We start from the raw sequence: 20362 nt of genomic DNA, 5'->3' as shown, positions 1-20362 counted from the left end.
AAGTAACAAGACCATGACTGTCTCTAAATCTACATGAGTAAGTTTTGACATCCATTATCATATACATACATAACTGTGTTGCACCGAAAGGCTATTGGATATCATGCCAGCCCTACTGGAAAGAGACAACAAAGAAGAGAATACAGGAAATCCGACAAACACTCAGTCTAGCCGCTCACGCGCCCAACCTCTTTCCCAAACCGATTTCTTGCTTAACCCTTAGCATTCCACCGATCATTCCACGCATTCACTGCCACGGCCACCTGTCTATAAAACCAATTCCTGCTCGCCTCATCCGCCACCGGGATAAAAGGCCCATTTGTACCCCCCTTGAGCGTGATGCTCATGCCCGTCCTCTCCTTGCTAATAGTCTGCACATCCTTGAGCGGCACGTCCCACTCGGATCTCAGGCTCTTGGTGCGCACGAGCATGATGTTATTGTACGTCAACATGACGAGCATGTCTCTGCCTTGCAGCTCCAGATGCGCAATGTAGTCCTCGTGGAAGTATTTGCCGTTGTCGAGCGTCTTGAGCCAGAATTGGCCGAGGGCTTCACGCTGCGAGTAGGGGCGCACGATGCCGTCTGTGCCGATGAAGCGCGTTAGGCGTACCCGGTCAAGGCCTTCCTGGTCGAACACGGTCGTCGTGTTGCGCACACCTTCGGCCATGTTGGATGCAAGGTCGAAGGCGCCGATGGCGGCCTTGGTTGGCACACCTAGGAGACCTTTACCCAAACCTTTCACAAAGCCGACTGCGCCTTCTTTTTCCGCGCCCTGAATTGGATGACGGGCGAGGCCGCCGAGACCGCTGGCAAGACTGGCCGCGAAGGCGTTGCCGCCAGCTGTGATGCCATAGAGTGCATGCTTGGGCCTGTTGCGCGAGCGCGACATACGGCGCTGATCTTGGAATTCCTTGTCCATGGTAGCGGCCGAGAGACCCTTGGACATGCTGCCTGTGAACTTGGCCATGCTGTCTGAAAAGCCGAAGACGGATTTCTTGACGAAGCTCGAAGCTCCCTTTGCGATACCAATACCGAGTTCTTCCGGGCGATCGGATTTGACAAGACCCTGATATGGCTCGTAGAAGATATCGGCAACACCAGAACTGACGTTTGTGAAGAGTCCCACGGGATTCCCGAGGAAGTCGGCCGAACCAATGACAACATGCACCTGCCGTAACGACTCTTGCACATAGTGGTTCTTGATATTGTTGATCAGAGCCGCCGTCGAGACTCGCGCGTTCTCCAACATCAGAGCGTTATACCGGATTGGTGCATCATTGACGTTACCAATCGACATGGTGAGAACGTTAACAGCGAACATGAACGGGCTCGAGGAAGTCATCGTGTCTTCGGCATTGATGCGCTCAGTGCGCACGAAAGAAAGGTCGAACTGCATGGGTTGCAAATGTAGAAGCTCGAAATAAATGTCCTGTCCTGACTGCTCCTGCTGGGGTTCGGGGATATCCAGTGACTCCTCCCACAGCTTGCCTTCCTTCTGCTCAGACCACGATGCGCCCGGAATCTTGGCGAAGTCAAGAAGCGCAAATATAAAGTCTTCGTCGATCTCCAGAGTCATCTGCTGGAGGAGAATGGTTGCGTACTTGATATATAGCACACCGTATGAATCATCTTTGACGCGAGTGACGCTCGTCTGGAAGATAGGATGCGCCTCCATTTCCTTCCCAGTCTTCGGTACCACGCTGGGATAGAAGACGATGGGAAAGATGCCTCCGTAAAGCTGGTTGTCAATCTGAATCCACTTAATCGAAAGATTGATCATCTGATAGAGTGGAGAGTCGGAGTACTTGAGCTCAATGTCCCTCAGCGTGACGTACACAAGCTCTCGCATTTGCCGGTTAACAAGCGACACACCGATGCCAGCAAGGCGAAGCTGCGCTCGGAAGGTGACGTGCGTATCCATGTCCTTGACTTCAAAACCGCCAGCAGCGGAGGAGGACGCGTTGCCGTTTTTCTGCTTGTACAGACTCTTCGACGGCTTGTAGTTGGAAAGTTCTAGGGTTTGTGTCGGTCCATTGGCGACCACGTTGAGATCAATGATCTTTGACTTATTCTGGCCTTGAGCCGGCGGAAGCTTGAAGGGAATGAGATTACCGATTTCCGAGAGCTTGATATGCCTCTCCCTTCCATTAGCAGTGAGAACGATCTCCTTGTTCTTGGCGGCAGGGAAGTCCCAAGCGTATGGCATGATGCTGCGTGGCGGCAAGCGGTACCGAATCGGCCTGAATCCGGTTCCCCGGTCCTCTTCGTCCTCATCCAAATTAGGGTCGGTTTGCCAGTAGAGGAACTCTTGATCGCTCATATTCTTGAAAGAAAATGGCCAATGCTTAGTCTCAACGCTGATATGGACAAAGATAGTCGCCTGTTCCATCAGCACATCGACGCGGATTAGCTTTTGTCGCTGGCCTGCTTTCGAAAGCTTCACATGGACGCTTCCAACATTGGAGATATTGAATGGTGATGACCACTGGTTGCTAACGCCCGGATAGCATATCGAAAGCTGGGGAGTTCCACCCTGCCGCAACCACCTGAGAGGCAGGAGCTCCCCATTCTTCAGAGACAGTATTTCTGACGATCCTGGTTCGCGAATATTCAGATCCTCTTTGATTTTATTCTTGATGATGAAACGCGGCGCAATCGTAACCACCTTCGTGAGATTATATTTGCCTTCGCCCTCGTCAATGGAAATACCAATATGCATATCGGATCTTGACTGCGAGTTCGGGAGTGTGACAGCAAAAGTACTGCCAATAGCGTCGAAACTCTGAGGCTTGCTCCAATTGGAATCGCCCACCTTGATGAGAGCTCGGTTCTTCTTATCGTCTGTGGGGAACGAGAACATGAAAGGCGTGGGCTTCTGCACATCGGTGCCGTTTTCGGGCATGATTTGACCAGCTGCTCGATTGGCCTGTCCCAGGAATTGTTTGCTGCGGATATCGAGCGGCAGACCGGTTCGGTTGAGAATGACATAAGGACTGAAGATGGTCACCCTGAAGGAACCACCGCCGTCGGGATAGTTGCTACAATGCTTAGTGCACCGTCACGTTCCTGATCATGTTTTCGACTTACAAGAAATGCATATGGAGATACAAGCTCAGATCGTCCTGATCTTTGACCTCCAAACGATTTTCCCTTCTGAAACTTTCCCGATCAGTCGAATTGATAATGCCGAACTTGCTCGGTCTGAATGGCGTATCCTGCATGTCCACGCTGATAAGCAGTAAATGAGAGAGCTCAACAACATGAACAGGACTGACACCTCCCTTTCGCAGGAAATTGGTCCAATCCTTCTTTGTATTGCTGTCGTAAATCCTATACTTGAAGTCGAAAGGCAGCAGATTCTGCACTTCAACCGGTGCGGCGAGACGAAGGCGCATATAAGGGTACACACTTGTCAGCGGATCCTTCTTGTCGAAGGCAGCATACAGTTGGAAGAAGAACGGAGGTGATTGGTCGTCATGTTCCCCGCGACAAGTGATCGTTCTCGTCGGTCGCCTCAGAAGGTCCTTCCAAAACAGTTGCTCGTTCGACCAAGTATATCCGAAGCCTTGGTCGGGTCGAACTACCAAGGAATGCATGTACGCAGCTCCCACTGGGGCTGGCCTTGCATCGCCAGGAGCAATCTTCTCGATCTTCACCAGATGACCTTCCTGGGGACTGTAAATGCCTAGCTCAATCGGAATCTGCGTGTTATTCTCCACAAGGAGAGGCGACCTGAACGTGATATTCTTGACGTTATCCGGCCCAAGCTTGACTTCTACGAGAATGCGATGTTGTACCCGGTCCTTTTGAGGCTTCAAGTTATACAACGTCTCTCCTTCACGATGCACCTGAATCCTCTGTATACTGTCGAAGCCGCTGCCTTCAAGTCGAATGCCCAGACTACCAGTGGACCCTTCAGTAGACAAGCTCTCACGCGTTGCAGTAGGATCCTCGAAGCGCCACGGTTGTTCCTCTCCGTCTTCCAATTTGACCGCATAACCATCTGACGAGTCTCTACCTTCAGTCCAGATGTTTAGATTGAAGCCCGTGTAATTGCGAACCCGGTAGGGGGCATAGTTTCCGCGCGGTTTCGACAAGATATCCTCATCCGTAGTCAGGAAGTCTAGGGATTTTGAAACTAATGCGATGGTAGCGGTTGTAACAGTGAGCTCCATAACCTTGCGCGAGTACAGTTCTACGCTGAGTCTCTCCGGATTCTGGTCCTTGGACATGTGGAAGCCCAGCTGCCAAGGCTCAATCAGCGGCTCCCAAGCCGATTTGGAAAAGTTGAAGACGTTGATGAGCGTGTCAACGGAGGCGTCTGCGGTCATTGCGCCTGACCAGTCCCGAACCTCGACTCCAAACTTCTTTACTCGCCAGTCAATCATGGGCAGCTCATGCACATCGCCGATGAGGACAACTCGAATGCCTTCGACATTGACATTCATCTCCTCGCGTCTTAGCACAGCGGAGCCTGACGGTCGACGCTGCGCCACAGCACCGTGCTGACTTGAACGTCTTGTTGTCGCACTACTCTTCGCTCGTGGCCTTGTCGTTGATGATTTTCCTGCGGTGGATTTTGGCTTCGTAGAAGTTGGTCCTTGTTTGAGTTTCTTTGGTTCTTCGCTAGCCATCCTCTCGTCCTCCTTGGCCGACATAGCAGATGCACGATTGACGATCTGCATGGCGAGAAGGATATCTCGAAGTGACAACCGGAGGATGAGGGGTTCAATATCAACATTGATGCTCGTCAAGGATGACTTCGGACCTTGATTCCGGATATCCAGCGCGGTCTGAATGCTGAAATCGTCCAATATACGTAGACGGCTTGTCTCAAACTTGTCCATGCGGCAGAGAAACATTCCAATCTTATCTACCTGCAATGTCATGGCCTGTTGTTTTGACACCAGAACCTGCTTCGTCCCAAGGACGATGGCTTCCGAGTTCGACAGCGCTGGATTGGCAATCAGGACGACCTGAGCGTCCACCAGGTTTAGCCGGAAAGATACATCCATTCCTGTTTCAGCGGGCATCTCGGATATCTCAGACCTATCCGGCGACATCTCACCGCCAGGAGTAAGAGGGACCACCGCACTGGCAGTCTCCTCGGTCTCCTCAGTTTGTTCTTCAATGGCTAGAGGCTCATCGGTTGCGAGACCAGCATTCACAAACGCTTGCAAAGCGAACAAATAGTCCAGAGCAAGGATGATCCTCGGGCTGTCGATGGAGAGAAGAGCAATCGCACTCTTATCCTTTCCACCGGATATGGATACGCTCGCCATGAACTGTTGCTTGACATCATTATTGATGAGCGACATGATCTTCCGGAACTTGTTGGTGCCTTTAGTCCGGCTATCACGGATGGTGAACGACTGGACAACGAGTTCAGCTTCCATAGCTCCATCACTGACCATGCGAAGCTTCACGTGGGTCTCATTGAGCGAGAAGACGGACAGACTGGCAGCTTCCACATCACGGACCGGTTGACCCTCTTGCGACCTGATCAGCTCAAGCCCAATTGTGCCCACCTTGAAAACGAAATCAAGTTTGGTCCACTTCTGGTCACCAGGTTGGAGCTCTGGAGCCTGCGCTGTCGTCGACTCAGCTACTGCTTCTGTTGGAGACGGACGTTCTGTCAGATGCCTCGCGGGCTCAGTCGTAGAGTCTGGTAACTGCTGGTTCACATCCTCCTCTATCTCCTCGTCGGATTCGGTGGCAAATGCATCCGGAATCGAACGTGAGAGCTCCAGTGCGAACTTCATCTGCTCCGGCGTGATTTTCAGGTTGATGTCCGACATCGACCCTACGACCTCCACATCCGGCCTATGCTGTCCAGACTTATGCTCCACCATGGTGATGTTGAAGTCCAAGTCCACTTTGTCGATCATTTCCAGCACTTCGGCTCGGTCATCTTCGTAATGCAAGTTCGAAGTCAACTTGATGTTTCTGATACCAGCAGAAAGCTTATTCGCAACATCCGAACCCGCCGAATCATCAAGGGGCACGAAACTATTCTTCGCATAAATCTCTCCCAGGTTGGCAGTCAATGTATCCCGCTCAGGCTTGTCCGATACGACCATCCTAGGGAAGACGACGATAGGTGTACTGATGACGATGTCAAAGTGGAATTTGTTCGCTCTTTCTTGAATCTGCACAGCCTGGTTCGCAGCGGCCTGGCGCGCAGCGTTGAAAATGGCTTGCATTCTCCCGAACTTTACGCCAAACTCCATAATCTTGCGGAAGGGCTCCGTGAGGAAGTTGACTTTGATGGAACCGGTCCTCAAGGAGACTGCCATATCATAACCAGGATAGCTCTCCAAGTCCGGGTCGAATGTCTCATAGCTGAAATCCGCTAGATTCTTGCCCTCGATGGTGACGAGCTGGCGCAGCGGTGATTCCTCCGGTACGCCTACATTAACATCGTCCACCAAGGTGAGATTCCCCAGGCGACCGCCAGTGCGCATAGTCTTGCCATAGATGAAGATCCCCACATTACCGGAGTTTAGACTCAAGGTAGCAAGTCTAATCCCATCATTGTTCAAAATGACAGCTATCCGTTTCAACTCTGCACGAATCCGAATCTTATCTTCTTGCGCCTGAGGCTGACTAACGACTTGTTCCTCATCTTCCGGTCTCGCTGCAATCTGTTGTTGCTGCGCCTGTGCAGCTCCAGGGTTTGTGAACGTGATGAGGACGAAGTCCAACAGTGTCAGAAGGGTTCTCCGCGTAACTATTAAACTGATTGTCGATACTGCCACGTCCAAGTTCATTGCAATACCCTCATACTTCGTCATGAACTCTGGAGACTCCGGGTTGACCTTTACGAATTTGAGCGAGAACAGATCCTTCTGTTCGGTGGCAGAGACATCCTCGGAGGAGATTATATTCTTGAACTCTGGTATAGGGTTCTCTTCGACATGATCTTCGACCGCAAGAGACTTCAGCCGGACATTTGCCACCATCGCAAAAGGCTCCTGGTAGAACTCGAGATCAAAATGCTCGGCAACAAGCTCCACAAGTAGCTGATCCGGTTTCTTGCCCTCAGGATCCGATCGGTACAGCGAACCTTGCAGCCTCGCCACGCTGAAGTTGAACTCAAAGTTCCGCTGATGAATGTTGATGTCCTTCTTCGTCTTCACTTCCGGCGCCTCCTCAAACTTCTCGTTCTGGTCGTCACCACTCTCGTCTTCCTCCAACTCCATGACAAGCTCGTGCTCCTGCGCTGCAAATTGGAATGATTTGGACCGCTGTCGACCAAGGGGATCTTCGCTTGGCCGTGCTTCGCTGGTAGGTTTCAGATTGGACGGACCCTTAGCTCCCGCCTCCGCCTCTTTGCTTGGCTCCTCGTTGTTGAATTTCGGAATCGCCACGTCGACGAGCTTCATGAGGTTCTTGTACTTCGTATCCGACATCGATGCATGCAGTACAGGCAGGTTACCCGATATGCGGAACTTCGTGAGGTCGGACGCTTTCGGCACAATACAAATTTCAATCTTGAAGTCCATGTTAATACGGTCGACGATGTGCAGAGCTTTAGAAGACGCGTTCTCCCCCAACTGAGCTCGTGTCTCCTCGATTGAGGGTCCGATGAGAACTTGCGTCGAGTCCAGCTTCAACAGGAATTTATCATACATAAGATTCTCCAGCCTGCGGAAATCCTCTTCAGTATACTGTTGCTTCTCTTTGTCCTGAATATCCCGTAGCGTGTCCTTATCAATAAGCTCGCTGGTGACACTCGCATGACCTGCATCAAGAATGAGACAATTGCTCGACTTCTTCGTGACGGAATCCGGAACGATGATGAGAGGTGCGTGGAGATCCAGCTGGGCGTTGATGGTCTTATGCTCTAATAGTGCGAACTCCAGCCCTGCTCGTGTTTGCTGCCGGATACCTTCGACAGTCGCGCCGGCCGTCTCCATAAGCGCTCCTATGGACTCCATGTGACGCTGTGGTGGTTTGAAGAATCTCGCTACCTCGACGATGAATCTAGGATTGTAGATGAACTCCAATTCCTTCAGCTTCATGGTGAGCGCAGTATCCGCGCTTCCATCAAGAGGGTTGTTCTCGAAGGAGAGCTGGAAAAAGGGATCCTCCTTTTCTTCTTCCTCGTCTTCCCCTTCCTCTCCGCCCTCCTTGGGAGTTTCATCCTCGTTGAGTTCCTCTATCCGCTTGTCGTCCGGTACAGGCGCAGCATTCTTGACCGTCAGGATCTGTGGGAACAGGCTGCCTTCTGTCGTTCCATCGTACAACCTCATGCCCTCGAGTGCAACGCTCACGAACATGGAGTCCGTGCGCTTTAAGAACTGTGTACTGAAGGAGTCGAATAGGAGACGTAGTATCTCAATGCCCTTGCCGTGTGGATCCCGCTTGAGCGTGAAACTGCCCGTGCGTAGACTCAGATTGACCTCCATCTTGACATACTCCCTCGGCATATCAACCGACTCCGCAATCGCCTTCTTCTCGTCCCAGTCAATAGCCTCATAAAGCTCTTTCCGCTGCTCGTCAGTCATCTGAGTATTATCTTCCTTGTTTTCCTCGTGCTTGGCACCCCATATCCAAGAGCTCCAGGTCTGTTTCGGCGGAGGTTTCTTGACACCCACATTCTCTTTCCGGAGTTGGTTCCGGGCCAGAGACCGCCAAAATCGAAGATCCTCGTACGTCAGTTTCCGCTCCAGTTTGTCCAGCTCCTCTGTCTCGGCAGGCGAAAGCTTCTCTTCTCGCTTCTTCTTCTTGAAAAGATCGATATACCGTATCCGGTCATCTCGCCTTTCCTTGAAATAGGCCCAACTCCACTTCCGATTCCTCTCGTGTATCTTGTCAAGCACAGCCTGTCCAGCGAACCGTAGCCAACCAGCGGGATCCTCCTTCGGTGACGATTTAGGCTGGAATTTCTTGTACTCTTGATGTCTGATGAAATAGTGGAAGAGATCCACCAACATTAAGGCATCCCGATACTGATCCTCATCGATGATGAAACCAAGCTCATCAAAAAGCAATCTCGCCTTCGTCTTCGGACGGTCAGCCTTGCCAGTCTTATCCATTTCCAAGCCGGCTCGGCCACTGATAGGTTTCAGAATGAACTGGTGGTTCCCAAGCGCCTCTTGATTATCACTTCTCGAGATCATACCCCGCACTTTGTCAATGAACTCGGCATGATCGATCCCTTGCTCATCTTTGCTCTGACTCCCCTTGCCAGTCCCTATCAGAGATGCATCCGTATCCCAGTATATCGCTAGCGAACTGAGCGTGGCCAGTTTGTGCGTCGAAGCCGAATCCCCGTGTATAAACGCCGGCTTCCAATTCTCATCTGTACTGACAGCGCTGAACTCCGACAGCGTGATACCGAGCGCGAAGGGATGACCGGGATCTGATATCGAGTCCTCGTACCGAATATGGATATTCTTGACGCTGACCTGCACATTATCGACGATAGCAGTAATCAGGCTTGCCGTAAAACTCTGTGTCTTCTGCTGCTCCTCCGCACTCATTCCTTCTGTATTCCGCTCTTTCAGCAGCTCCGCGCTGTCAAGTTTCTCCATCTTGACGGCATGGGCTCGCCGCTCCTCCTCCTCAGGGTCATAATCCGCATCTTCCTTCGGTGCTGCCAATAAAAACACATCCTCAATGTTGACCTTCAGAGGTTTCCCTCTCAGATTCGACCACGGTATCTGCAATGTGAGAGACCCCAAATGTCCCTCCACCACATTCAACGGTAAGCGGAGCTGATCCAGTGCTTCTCGGCGAAGCTCCAGGTCCCGCAGTTTGACATCGCCCGACCAGATGCCTACATTGAGCTGCTTCGCATCAAAGTTCTGGACATACATGCCCAAGAACCGATTGAGCAGGTTGGCAACGAGTCCTTCGAGCATTTCGGCGGCGAGGGACCGTTACCCAGGTCGGGGGTCGGGGTTGTGCGCTTTGCAAATGCTGCCCAGGCTGTCCGAGGTAGTTGGATCGTTAGGTCTCGTGAATTCGTGGACACATAGGGGGCAGAGGGGTACTAAGGACGGCAGCCAGTGGCGCAAAAGTGTTGATGACAATGGGCGTGGTGACCTTACACTTTGTTATAGGAGCGTGGTGGGAGTGATGAGAGCAGGGCAGCCAGGGCAGTGCATGACGTAGCTGGGGTGAGCAGGGCCGCCAAGACTCCCGAGGAACGCGCTTTCTAACTTTTCTTACTGCGGCAATCACCACCAGAGGTACATTTGTATCACACTTCGGGCGGCACTGCCACAGATTCCGCGATATCCATCGACTCAATCCAATCATTTTGTACTTTCGAGCGAATCCGACACCCTCATCATTGCAATGGGCTGGTTGTGGTCTTCGAAAACGCCTGCGGACACCGCATCTCCATCCACATCGCCCACGACACAACCAACGCCTCCCTCAATACCACAATCAACCGAATTTAAAACCGCAACAACCTCAGACCGCGACTTCCAAGCCGCATTCCCACACCTAGCGCCCACCTCCTCAACCTCCTCAACCACAACAACCGCCAGCACGCCTCAATCCTCCTCCTCCTCATCCCCGTCCTCTTCCACCACGACCACCACCACCACCGAAACCTCCTCCTCCGACGATGATTACCCCACCACAATGTCGTGCCGCGCCGCCTTCGACAGCGCCTTCTACTGCGCATCCCTCGGCGGCCACTTCAACGACATCTACCGCTACGGCGAGCTGCGCTCGTGCTCGGAGCACTGGGCCGACTGGCGCTTCTGCATGGGACTCAAGACGCGAACGAAAGCGGATAAGGAGGCGCTGATTCGGGAGCGTTATAGGATGAAGGAGGAGAAGTTGAGGAGTGGACCGAACAGTGAGAGGGTGTGGGAGAGGAGGGAGAGGGGGGAGAGGTATTTTGGGGCTTTTAAGCCGCCGGCGTGATGGATGATGGGTCTGGTGGGAGGATGGGGAAGGGATTTTCAAGGAAGCGGGAAAAACCTAGGAGGACGAACTAGAGCTGGATGGCTGAGAGTCGACTGATGTGGAGGCTTGTTTCGTTTTGTCCCCGCTATATAGGATACCCAGTGTCTTTGTGTGATCAAATATGTAACCGTTACTGTTGAGCCTAGGGACTTTTATAAACTCCACTCTCACGGTAAAATATAACTGATGATGAGAAGGACTCCATAGGAATTGGTCTATATATGGATAAGAGCACCTGATTGCGAGAGGATGCGACACCCTGCCTCATTCCTCCTGGAGGAAACAGAAAACGGAAAACGTGACAAAATAGCATTGTCGTGCCTACATTTCCGTCTTAACAAGCTTACAGTGAGGAAGATCTGAGCTGTCTTTACTTATGCAATTAGACCGAATCAACTGAAGAAGATCGTATAGATATAATTTCGGCCTCTGTGTCATTTCTGGTGCTGTATGAATGACTGTGAATGGTGTCCAGAATTGGAGACGGTTGCTAAAGCTCAAATGAACAGAGGGAACATCAGCAGGAATTGATACACTACGAATAGCTCTCCAAGTATGATGCAGTGCCTGGTCCACCAGAGATGCGTGAGAGAAATAGCACAGCCTGCGACGTACTTCCAATACTTCTGTTCTTTTTTGGTAGAAAGTACGGCGGTGTGTCCAATTGAGAAAAGCGACTCTCGAAGGTTGGTTCCCAAGGTTGTGGTGGTGGAGGGGTAAATGCTTAGTCATCAACGATGGCATGCGTCATTGCAGGAAGCGCACAGAATCGCCGACAGAAACATCCTCAGCGCAGAATGGGCAGATGCGGCTTGGAATCGTCGTGAATAGTGCGGAGTAAGACTTGCGCACATTTGCCCCAGAGAATAATCCAGCGAATTCGGGTATCCGCTTTCCGTGGGTCGCGCTGGCGAGGGAGCTCGCCGGACGCTGCCAGAACCTGCTCGCGCACTCTGGTTGGCCCGCGAACCGTCGAAACTTCCAGAAGTGACTGAGGAAAACTGCTCCTCCCCACAACATATATAACTGCACCATGGCCTTTGTTGCCCTTCTCTCACTATCAACTCAAAAAGACACACATTCCACTAGCGTTTTCAGCTTCTGTGAGCGTGCTGCAACCCCATCAGCAGTTCCTTTTACAAGCTCTTTGTGATACCCCAACTTTCTTCCCTACTTTACCATCCCCACACCCACAACGATGGCTCCCGCTGTCGGTATCGATCTAGGAACCACCTACTCCTGCGTGGGTATCTTCCGTGATGACCGCATCGAAATCATTGCCAACGACCAGGGCAACCGCACCACGCCCTCGTTCGTTGCCTTCACCGATACCGAGCGTCTCATCGGAGACTCTGCGAAGAACCAGGTCGCCATGAACCCCTCCAACACAGTCTTCGATGCGAAGCGTCTCATCGGCCGCAAGTTCAATGATCCCGAGGTCCAGGCAGACATGAAGCACTTCCCCTTCAAGGTGATTGACAAGAACGGCAAGCCTGTCATTCAGGTCGAGTTCAAGGGCGAGACCAAGACCTTCACCCCCGAGGAGATCTCTTCCATGGTCCTCACCAAGATGAGGGAGACAGCAGAGTCGTATCTTGGTGGAACCGTCAACAACGCCGTCATCACTGTTCCTGCCTACTTCAACGATTCTCAACGCCAAGCCACCAAGGATGCCGGTCTCATTGCTGGCCTCAACGTCCTCCGCATCATTAACGAGCCCACGGCCGCCGCCATTGCCTACGGTCTGGATAAGAAGGCTTCTGGCGAGCGTAATGTCCTGATCTTCGATCTCGGTGGTGGTACTTTCGATGTGTCGCTCCTTACCATTGAGGAGGGCATCTTCGAGGTCAAGTCCACTGCCGGAGATACTCACCTTGGTGGCGAAGACTTCGATAATCGTCTTGTTAACCACTTTGTTAATGAATTCAAAAGAAAGCACAAAAAGGCGAGTAGTCCCCGGTCCTTGTTCCATTGGTACTTGCAGTTCGCTAACTCGATTTTAGGATTTGTCCACCAACGCTCGTGCCCTGCGCCGTCTCCGCACTGCCTGCGAACGCGCCAAGCGTACCCTTTCCTCCTCCGCTCAGACCTCGATTGAGATAGATTCTCTGTTTGAGGGTATCGACTTCTACACCAGCATCACCCGTGCCCGTTTCGAGGAGCTGTGCCAGGATCTCTTCCGCTCCACCATGGAACCTGTCGAGCGTGTCCTCCGCGATGCCAAGATCGACAAGTCCTCTGTCCACGAGATCGTCCTTGTCGGCGGTTCCACCCGTATCCCCAAGATTCAGAAGATGGTCTCCGACTTCTTCAACGGCAAGGAGCCCAACAAGTCCATCAACCCCGATGAGGCTGTTGCCTATGGCGCTGCCGTCCAGGCTGCTATCCTCTCCGGTGACACCTCCAGCAAGTCCACCAGCGAGATCTTGCTTCTGGATGTCGCTCCGCTCTCCGTCGGTATCGAGACTGCAGGCGGTGTCATGACTCCTCTGATCAAGCGCAACACCACCATCCCCACCAAGAAGTCCGAGGTCTTCTCCACCTTCTCCGACAACCAGCCCGGTGTGCTCATTCAGGTCTACGAAGGCGAGCGCGCTCGTACGAAAGATAACAACCTGCTGGGCAAGTTCGAACTCACTGGCATCCCACCTGCGCCTCGTGGTGTCCCCCAGATTGAGGTCACCTTCGATGTCGATGCCAACGGTATCATGAATGTCTCCGCCGTCGAGAAGGGCACTGGCAAGTCCAACAAGATCGTCATCACCAACGACAAGGGCCGTCTGTCCAAGGAGGACATCGAGCGCATGTTGGCCGAGGCTGAGAAGTACAAGGCTGAGGATGAGGCTGAGGCTGCCCGTATCAGCGCCAAGAACGCCCTCGAGTCTTATGCCTACTCCCTCCGCAACACCATGAGCGACTCCAAGGTTGACGAGAAGCTCGACGCTGCCGACAAGGAGAAGCTGAAGGCCGAGATCGACAAGACCGTTGCCTGGCTTGACGACAACCAGCAGGCTACCAAGGATGAGTACGAGTCTCAGCAGAAGGAGCTTGAGTCCGTCGCCAACCCCATCATGATGAAGTTCTACGGTGCGGGTGGCGAGGGTGGCATGCCTGGTGCTGGTGGCCCTGGCGGCTTCCCCGGTGCCGGTGGTGCTCCCGGCGCTGGCCACGACGACGGCCCTACTGTCGAGGAGGTCGACTAAGCGGATCGCTGAAATGCAGTAGGCTTTTCTCTTGCCTTTTCCTCGGTATAGACGTTTCTCTGGGAGGTCATTATTGGAGTTTCTCGGGCCGGTTGGGTCCTATTTTCATGGGTTTCTGACTTTCCCTTTTGCATGGGATGCATCATGATGATGATTACGATTGGCGGAAGAAAGAAAATAGGGTCGGATGGGGAAATATGTACTCTAATGAAGTGATATCATCACTGGAGTCAATAAGATTTCTTAACTTCAAATGCGCTGAACCTTGTGCCCGTGATGTGTCGCTGTTCAATGTTCCTTAGCCATTTCCCACAGCCCGGTTCTTGATCAAGCGGGAAGATGATAGTCCTCCCAGAACTGAAATTTGCAGCTGCCTTCAGAGAACTGGAAATTTTATCTCAAGTGTCTGACAGAAGAGCTTTATCCCAAGGGTTTCCGTCGGAATTAGAACCCGTAACATCTCCCTTCCTTACAATCATATTGAATAAAAGCCGCGAGCTCATGTCTGGTCAGGTAGATGGGGTTGACGGTTCGCGTTCTCTAATTGGACTGACCCTACTTCCATGTGCTTTCGATGGGCATCAATGGTCCACTCTTTATACTCTTGTATAAGAAAACCTCAAAATCGGTTGTTGTGCGCTTGGCAGGTCAGGAAATGTTGTGCTCTATGAAGCCCCTTGTACACAATCTATTATGACTTAGGAGGTAAGCTTCACATAGGTTCTCTATCACAATCCAGCAGTGAGCCGCGTCGATTGATTCCACGTGACTGCAGTCGGTGCTCAACTACCGGAGCCTGTTCAGCAGCTCGATTTACCTGAATTCTCAGGCGAAAATTTCGCATCAAGCAAGCACCGAAGACGAGAGCCCGCCAAATCCAATCAGTCGAGTCGAAGAAGTATCATTGCCCAATATGCGGCGTGTCTTGCCGCGATGCGGCTTCGTTCGCCATTCACAATGCCACCCCAAGACACGTTGAGATGGTTGAGCGCGGAGGGAAGAAGGGGGACTGGAATTGTGAAGCCTGCAAAGTCACTTTTCCATACAAGTCCGCTCTCAAGGCACACGAAAAGTCCAAGGGCCACATCGAAAGGACTAAGCCAAAGTCAAAGCAGCTGAGCAATTGGTTGAAGACTTCAGTGTGAATTGGGTTTACTGAGATGGATATGTAGTAGGCTTTTGGGAACATGATAGTAGTGTGACATACTTAGAACTCTGGCACCACTGCAGCACACTTGAGTAGAATTTTGATAATGCAAATATCAGTTTGTCGCAGAACTTCTGATGGCCGGAATTCGCTGGATATTTCTCTGGGCTAAAACCATTGCGCAAGTCTTTGCATTGTTCACGACGATTGCTCCGTCAATTGTGTTCACGTGAATTGTGTTTGTGTGACGTCAGCTACAGCCGAGCGGTGCGGAGAGCTCGAGCAGTGCTAGCAGCGGGGTCCAGTGCTAGAGAAACACAGGACTCCCCTTGGTATCATGAAAGCAGCTCTTTCTACCGGAGCCTGTTCAGCAGCTCAATTTCATCGATCAATCTCGTCAACTTGGTCCTGAGCACTCAGTGTCGATTTTATCGCCTGCAAAATGCTGCGCTCAGGTGCTTCGCGTTTAGCGTCTTCGTCGTTCATGACGCCAATGATCCGCCCAACATCAACAGCCCTTAATCGTTCAGTCTCAGTGCAATGGAATGCAAAATTAACCTCCATGGCTACCCAGCGGCCTCGGCTGGCGCCAATGGCGCGATTAGGCCCCTTACAGGCCACCCTCAGGAGGCGCACGATGGCGGACAAGATTGATCGCGAAGCCGAGAAGAAGTATGCTCATGAGAAGTTAGAGCCTACTCCGGAGACGGTCACTTCCTCATCAACAATGCAGCCGGTCTTCGGAGGCAAAAGCGCTGGCAAGCCTCTTTCAATGCCAGAGCCGGACATGACGGCTGGACTCAGAGGTGACATTGTAAGCTCGCTTGGCTTAGCCATGACGGACTCTGCAAACGATGGGTGGTCGACAGAATCCAGATACTAACGACGGCGTAGAAAACGATCCGAGACACCTTCGATTTGAGCGAGGTCCCGAGGCAGGCCTATTACATTGGTTTGGCAGGCGTTCTGCCCTATCTTGCTACCTGCCTCTCCACGGTTGCTTGCGCGTATGATATAAACCATGACGGGTATGGGTACTTTCTAAGCGCGAAAAATGCGGAAACCCTGCTTCACATCCTGGAGCCCATACAGATCGGATATGGAGCGGTGGTAAGTAGTGCCGTCCGTGGTACCGGAACCAGTCTTGATCAAAGATAGATTCTCTCTTTCCTGGGAGCGATCCATTGGGGGCTCGAATTCGGAGGATACGGCGGTTACCACGGATACCGGCGTTACGCAATTGGTGTTATCGCTCCCGCCGTCGCTTGGCCAACCATGCTCATGCCCGTGGAATACGCCCTGATCAGCCAGTTCTGTGCATTCATGGGGCTCTACTACGTCGACACCAAAGCCACGGCTCAGGCATGGACGCCACCCTGGTACGCAATCTATCGTTTTGTGTTGACGGGCATCGTCGGCGCCAGTATCGCCATTAGCCTGATGGGAAGAGGCGAGGTAGCGGATAAGCTGTCACCTATTCCTGGAGCAGTGGATAGAATTAAGACGCTTAGGGAGGGCGCAGGGGAAGAGTTGGCGAAGCATGAAGAGGCTCTGCGGGTACAGAACGCAGCTAAACAAGCGGAGTCGGAGGGCGGCGAGGGCAGGAAGAGCAGAGCGACATGAGCTCTGCCGCATTCTGTTGAAAATGGAGGTTTGCCATTCTAATCAAGTTTCCACGGTTTTCAGGGCTGAAGGGTTATGGTCGGGTTGAGGGTGGACGCGCCAGTTTCGAACTTTCTGCCGTCCAAGGGTACTGCGAGGCGCTAGCTAGTCCGTCTCCTCCTCTTCTGACCATATTTCCAATGATCTGGCTCCGGTTCTTCTCTCTGCGTGATTGCTTCTTTCGCCCTTCCTTTCTTCCTTTCGCTCTAGTTCTCTGTCAAGGTTTGGGCATGTACTGTACCCTCTCACATCCGACTGAACATCCCTTTGTACTGCTGCTCTGAGTTAGATCACCTAATTCAAGCATTTCAATTAGCCACGATCTAGTTTACCCCGCTAGAGCACGGTGCTTTGAGGCTGATCGTACCTGGACAGAGGCGCTGTCAGGCATATTACATACAGTGTCAGCTATACCCCTGCGACCCCTTGCTGCTCGGTCGGACGTGAAAAGATGCAGTATGGCGAACAATGGAATTGAAGCTGGTCAACTGTTCCACGTCGTCTTCCCCGTTGGCGAAGACTCTATCAATAATTTTCCGCTGAGCGTGATGATTTTTCCGTCGCCACAAATGAGAGAGAGCCCGGCATATCAATTTCCCGAGAATGACCGACCTTGCGGAATTACCTCCCTAGCACAAGCCAACTTAGCTACAACTGAATAATGCGACAGGTGGAATTTTCTTTCTAAACATACAATACGTAGAGGCGCGCTACAAAGCTAATTGTAGGACCTCCTATATTGCTGCGCCTGCTAGCTGTCTAGATCGGATGTGGGAAACAGCAGTACAGAGGAAGTGCAGGGGGGTGTTCAGTCTGACGTGAAAAGCTGCAGTATGTTGGTACTTCGCGACAAGCTGTTTTCCTATACGGAGGTTCTCCAAGAAAGTAATGTCCGGTGGTCCCTTAAAGGCCGGGACATTAAGAAGACAACGGTCACGTGTAGAGGTCTACTGTGTACTGCGGCTGTGCACATCCATAGATCCGACTCAACATCGCCTTGCAGTTCTTCTGTAGGTAAGATTAGATACCTAGCACAAGCCTATTAGCTACATCTAAAAATTGCAATAAGTAGAAGTTTGCTTTAGAAACTTAATATACGTAGGTAGAAGTACTTTAAAGCTAATTGCAAGGTCTATAAAATTGCTGTACTTGCAAGCGGTTCCCTTAGATGCAGAAAAGCACAGTACAGAGGTGTTAGATTCTAACTCTTTAATTATAGTTAATGGAGGATAATAGAATTGTAGGGATAAGATATTACAAAGTTTAGATAATAATAATTGTTTATCTTAGAAAGAAGTAATTAATTAATAGTTAAGGACAAACTGCTTAGGAGGTTAGTTTTATCCTCTATATATAGTTACATAATAGTTAGTACTATATATATGCTAGACTAAATTCTACACTGCTTTATCCTCTAATAGTTAGTAGATAGTTAATTACAATTATTAATAATAGCTGTTCCCTTAATCCTGCTTTGTTGTTAATAGTAGTTAATTAATAGTTGTTTATTCTTAGTTAATAGAAGGTAATAGTTAATATACTTGTCCCTTAGCTGTTCTATCTAATATACCCTCTTAGCTTAGGGGTTTTGATGTTCCTTCTCTGGGCACCAAGGCTGTGCAGGGCACTAGCCACTGCAGAATCACTAGCCACATGTCCTCAGAGAGTACCGGTACAGACACCTTCTCCCAGTCCTCCTCTCTAGTCCCAGATGGGATGTCCATAAACTGGCTTACCATCTGACAATATGATACACCAGATTGGGTCTATACAACCTCAGAGAATGAATGGACATCAAACACAATTGGATACGAATGGTTGCAGTGTATTTTTATACCAAATACTTCACCATCATCTCATGGATATCGACTACTCATTCTTGATGGCCATGGCTCCCATATACCAATTGACTTCATGTGGCTCTGCAAGCTACACAAGATCCACCTACTGTACCTCTCAGCTCATACCTCACATCTGCTACAGCCACTAGATCTTGCTCCTTTCTCAGTAATCAAGTCCAAGTACCGTACTCAGATCCGAGAGCTCTCCACCCTTGATGATGTAGCATCTATCAAGAAGGAGCACTTTATAGTATCGTACAACAAAGCAAGAGAAGAAGGACTATTAGAGCATGTTATACGAGCTGGCTGGAGGGCTGCTGGGCTCTGCCCATATAACCCAGACCTTGTGCTGCTCTCATCCCAAGTAACTGGCCGGCCAGTTATACCTCTAGCAACTACCCAGGCTTTAGATACATTGGATCAAGTCTTCAAAACACCTCAGAGCTCACAGGCTCTATACCTGGCTCAGCAACAGCTTCTTTTATCAGAATCTCTTTCACGAAGCATCCATGTATTGCTTAGCAAGGCAGGCAAGGCTATTGCAAAAGCCAACACCAGGTCAGCTCAGCTTGAAACTGAAAATCAAAGACTTAAACATCAACTAGATAGTACAAGGAGTACCCATCTAAGGAAACAGGTTTAAGTCAACCCAAATGAACGCTTTAGCAACATTGAGAGTATCAAGGCTGCAATTGATCGTGCCGCAGCTCTGCAGGCTCAACAGGCAAGCACTACACCAGAAAAGGAGGCTCAGAAGGCGGCAGAGGCAGCAGCAGCTCTTACTTTCAAGTCTATGTGTATGGAATGGCAAATATAATCGTTCTTGTTGACAAAGATTGCGACTTAGAGCTGCGTGACGTATTGTGGTGGGGTGCGCGGGAACCCTATCTGCGCGGAAAGTATATGGCCGAGCTTATCTGAAGAGACATTGATGTGGTTGAGAAATTGTCTGAATGGAGACAATGGAGGTTACAAGTTGCTGCAATCACAGTTCATCCACTGGAGGATTGATAAGCTGGAGTTACAGAACAGCCAGTCATCGCCGCAAGTTAAAGGACTCTTAGTTCATACTTCGTTTGTAGCTGCGTAGCAGATAACATATCCCAAGTTTCATAGAGTGGACAGGCGTCCATAGGGCTTCAGAGTAAAACCTCCGCGCATGGCACTGACTAGACCTTCTAGTACATAACCCAGACCGAGACAGATTCGAACAGACACAGAACTAAGTGGAGACATTTTGGCCCTTAAGTCCTTGCCATCCCTTTATGCAAGGCTGACAGGAATTGTTTGACAATACTGCGTCCTTCCGCATCCGACTGAACCCTACTCTGCACTTCCTCTGTACTGCCGTTCTGATTAAATGTCAAGGAAGCGCGGCAATGTAACAGACCTTGCGATTAGCTTCGTAGTACCTCCATCTACGTATAATCAGTTTTCAAAGAAGCTCTACTTATAGCATGAGTAGTCACTATACGGAGACCATACGACGAGTCCCAACTGACAAGTCAAAAGTCGAAAGGCTTTCCAGGTCGCCACATCGCAACATTTGTTTACTGGTCCATGTTATTGGCCAGTG

General features: G+C 50.9%; 5 protein-coding genes across 5 annotated transcripts; 4 read left to right on the top strand and 1 right to left on the bottom strand.

Moving 5' to 3' along the window:
* Nucleotides 1-7: 7 nt before the first annotated feature.
* Nucleotides 8-10078, bottom strand: EI97DRAFT_432701 (vacuolar protein sorting-associated protein 13). The gene is made up of 2 exons (XM_033798222.1): nt 3089-10078; nt 8-3039 (listed from the first exon to the last, which is right to left on the bottom strand). The coding sequence occupies exons 1-2, from the start codon at nt 9868-9870 to the stop codon at nt 213-215; spliced, it is 9609 nt and encodes a 3202-aa protein (XP_033654624.1). The 5' UTR covers nt 9871-10078; the 3' UTR covers nt 8-212.
* Nucleotides 10079-10170: 92 nt separating this feature from the next.
* EI97DRAFT_432700 (uncharacterized protein) lies at nt 10171-11327 on the top strand. Its single transcript, XM_033798221.1, has one exon. It carries the CDS (start codon nt 10310-10312, stop codon nt 10889-10891), a length of 582 nt encoding a protein of 193 aa, XP_033654623.1. The 5' UTR covers nt 10171-10309; the 3' UTR covers nt 10892-11327.
* A 390-nt stretch (nt 11328-11717) lies between these two features.
* Nucleotides 11718-14325, top strand: EI97DRAFT_432699 (heat shock protein-like protein 70). The gene is made up of 2 exons (XM_033798220.1): nt 11718-12878; nt 12937-14325. The coding sequence occupies exons 1-2, from the start codon at nt 12132-12134 to the stop codon at nt 14134-14136; spliced, it is 1947 nt and encodes a 648-aa protein (XP_033654622.1). The 5' UTR covers nt 11718-12131; the 3' UTR covers nt 14137-14325.
* A 642-nt stretch (nt 14326-14967) lies between these two features.
* On the top strand, nt 14968-15367 carry EI97DRAFT_432698 (uncharacterized protein). Its single transcript, XM_033798219.1, has one exon. It carries the CDS (start codon nt 15117-15119, stop codon nt 15279-15281), a length of 165 nt encoding a protein of 54 aa, XP_033654621.1. The 5' UTR covers nt 14968-15116; the 3' UTR covers nt 15282-15367.
* A 220-nt stretch (nt 15368-15587) lies between these two features.
* EI97DRAFT_466621 (uncharacterized protein) lies at nt 15588-17388 on the top strand. Its single transcript, XM_033801544.1, has 3 exons — nt 15588-16097; nt 16178-16393; nt 16442-17388. Exons 1-3 carry the CDS (start codon nt 15726-15728, stop codon nt 16904-16906), a joined length of 1053 nt encoding a protein of 350 aa, XP_033654620.1. The 5' UTR covers nt 15588-15725; the 3' UTR covers nt 16907-17388.
* The last annotated feature ends 2974 nt before the right edge of the window (nt 17389-20362 follow it).

Source organism: Westerdykella ornata, assembly GCF_010094085.1.
Source record: "Westerdykella ornata strain CBS 379.55 unplaced genomic scaffold EI97scaffold_8, whole genome shotgun sequence".
Lineage (NCBI taxonomy): Eukaryota > Fungi > Ascomycota > Dothideomycetes > Pleosporales > Sporormiaceae > Westerdykella > Westerdykella ornata.
This window is presented reverse-complemented; position numbering and strand designations above follow the sequence as displayed.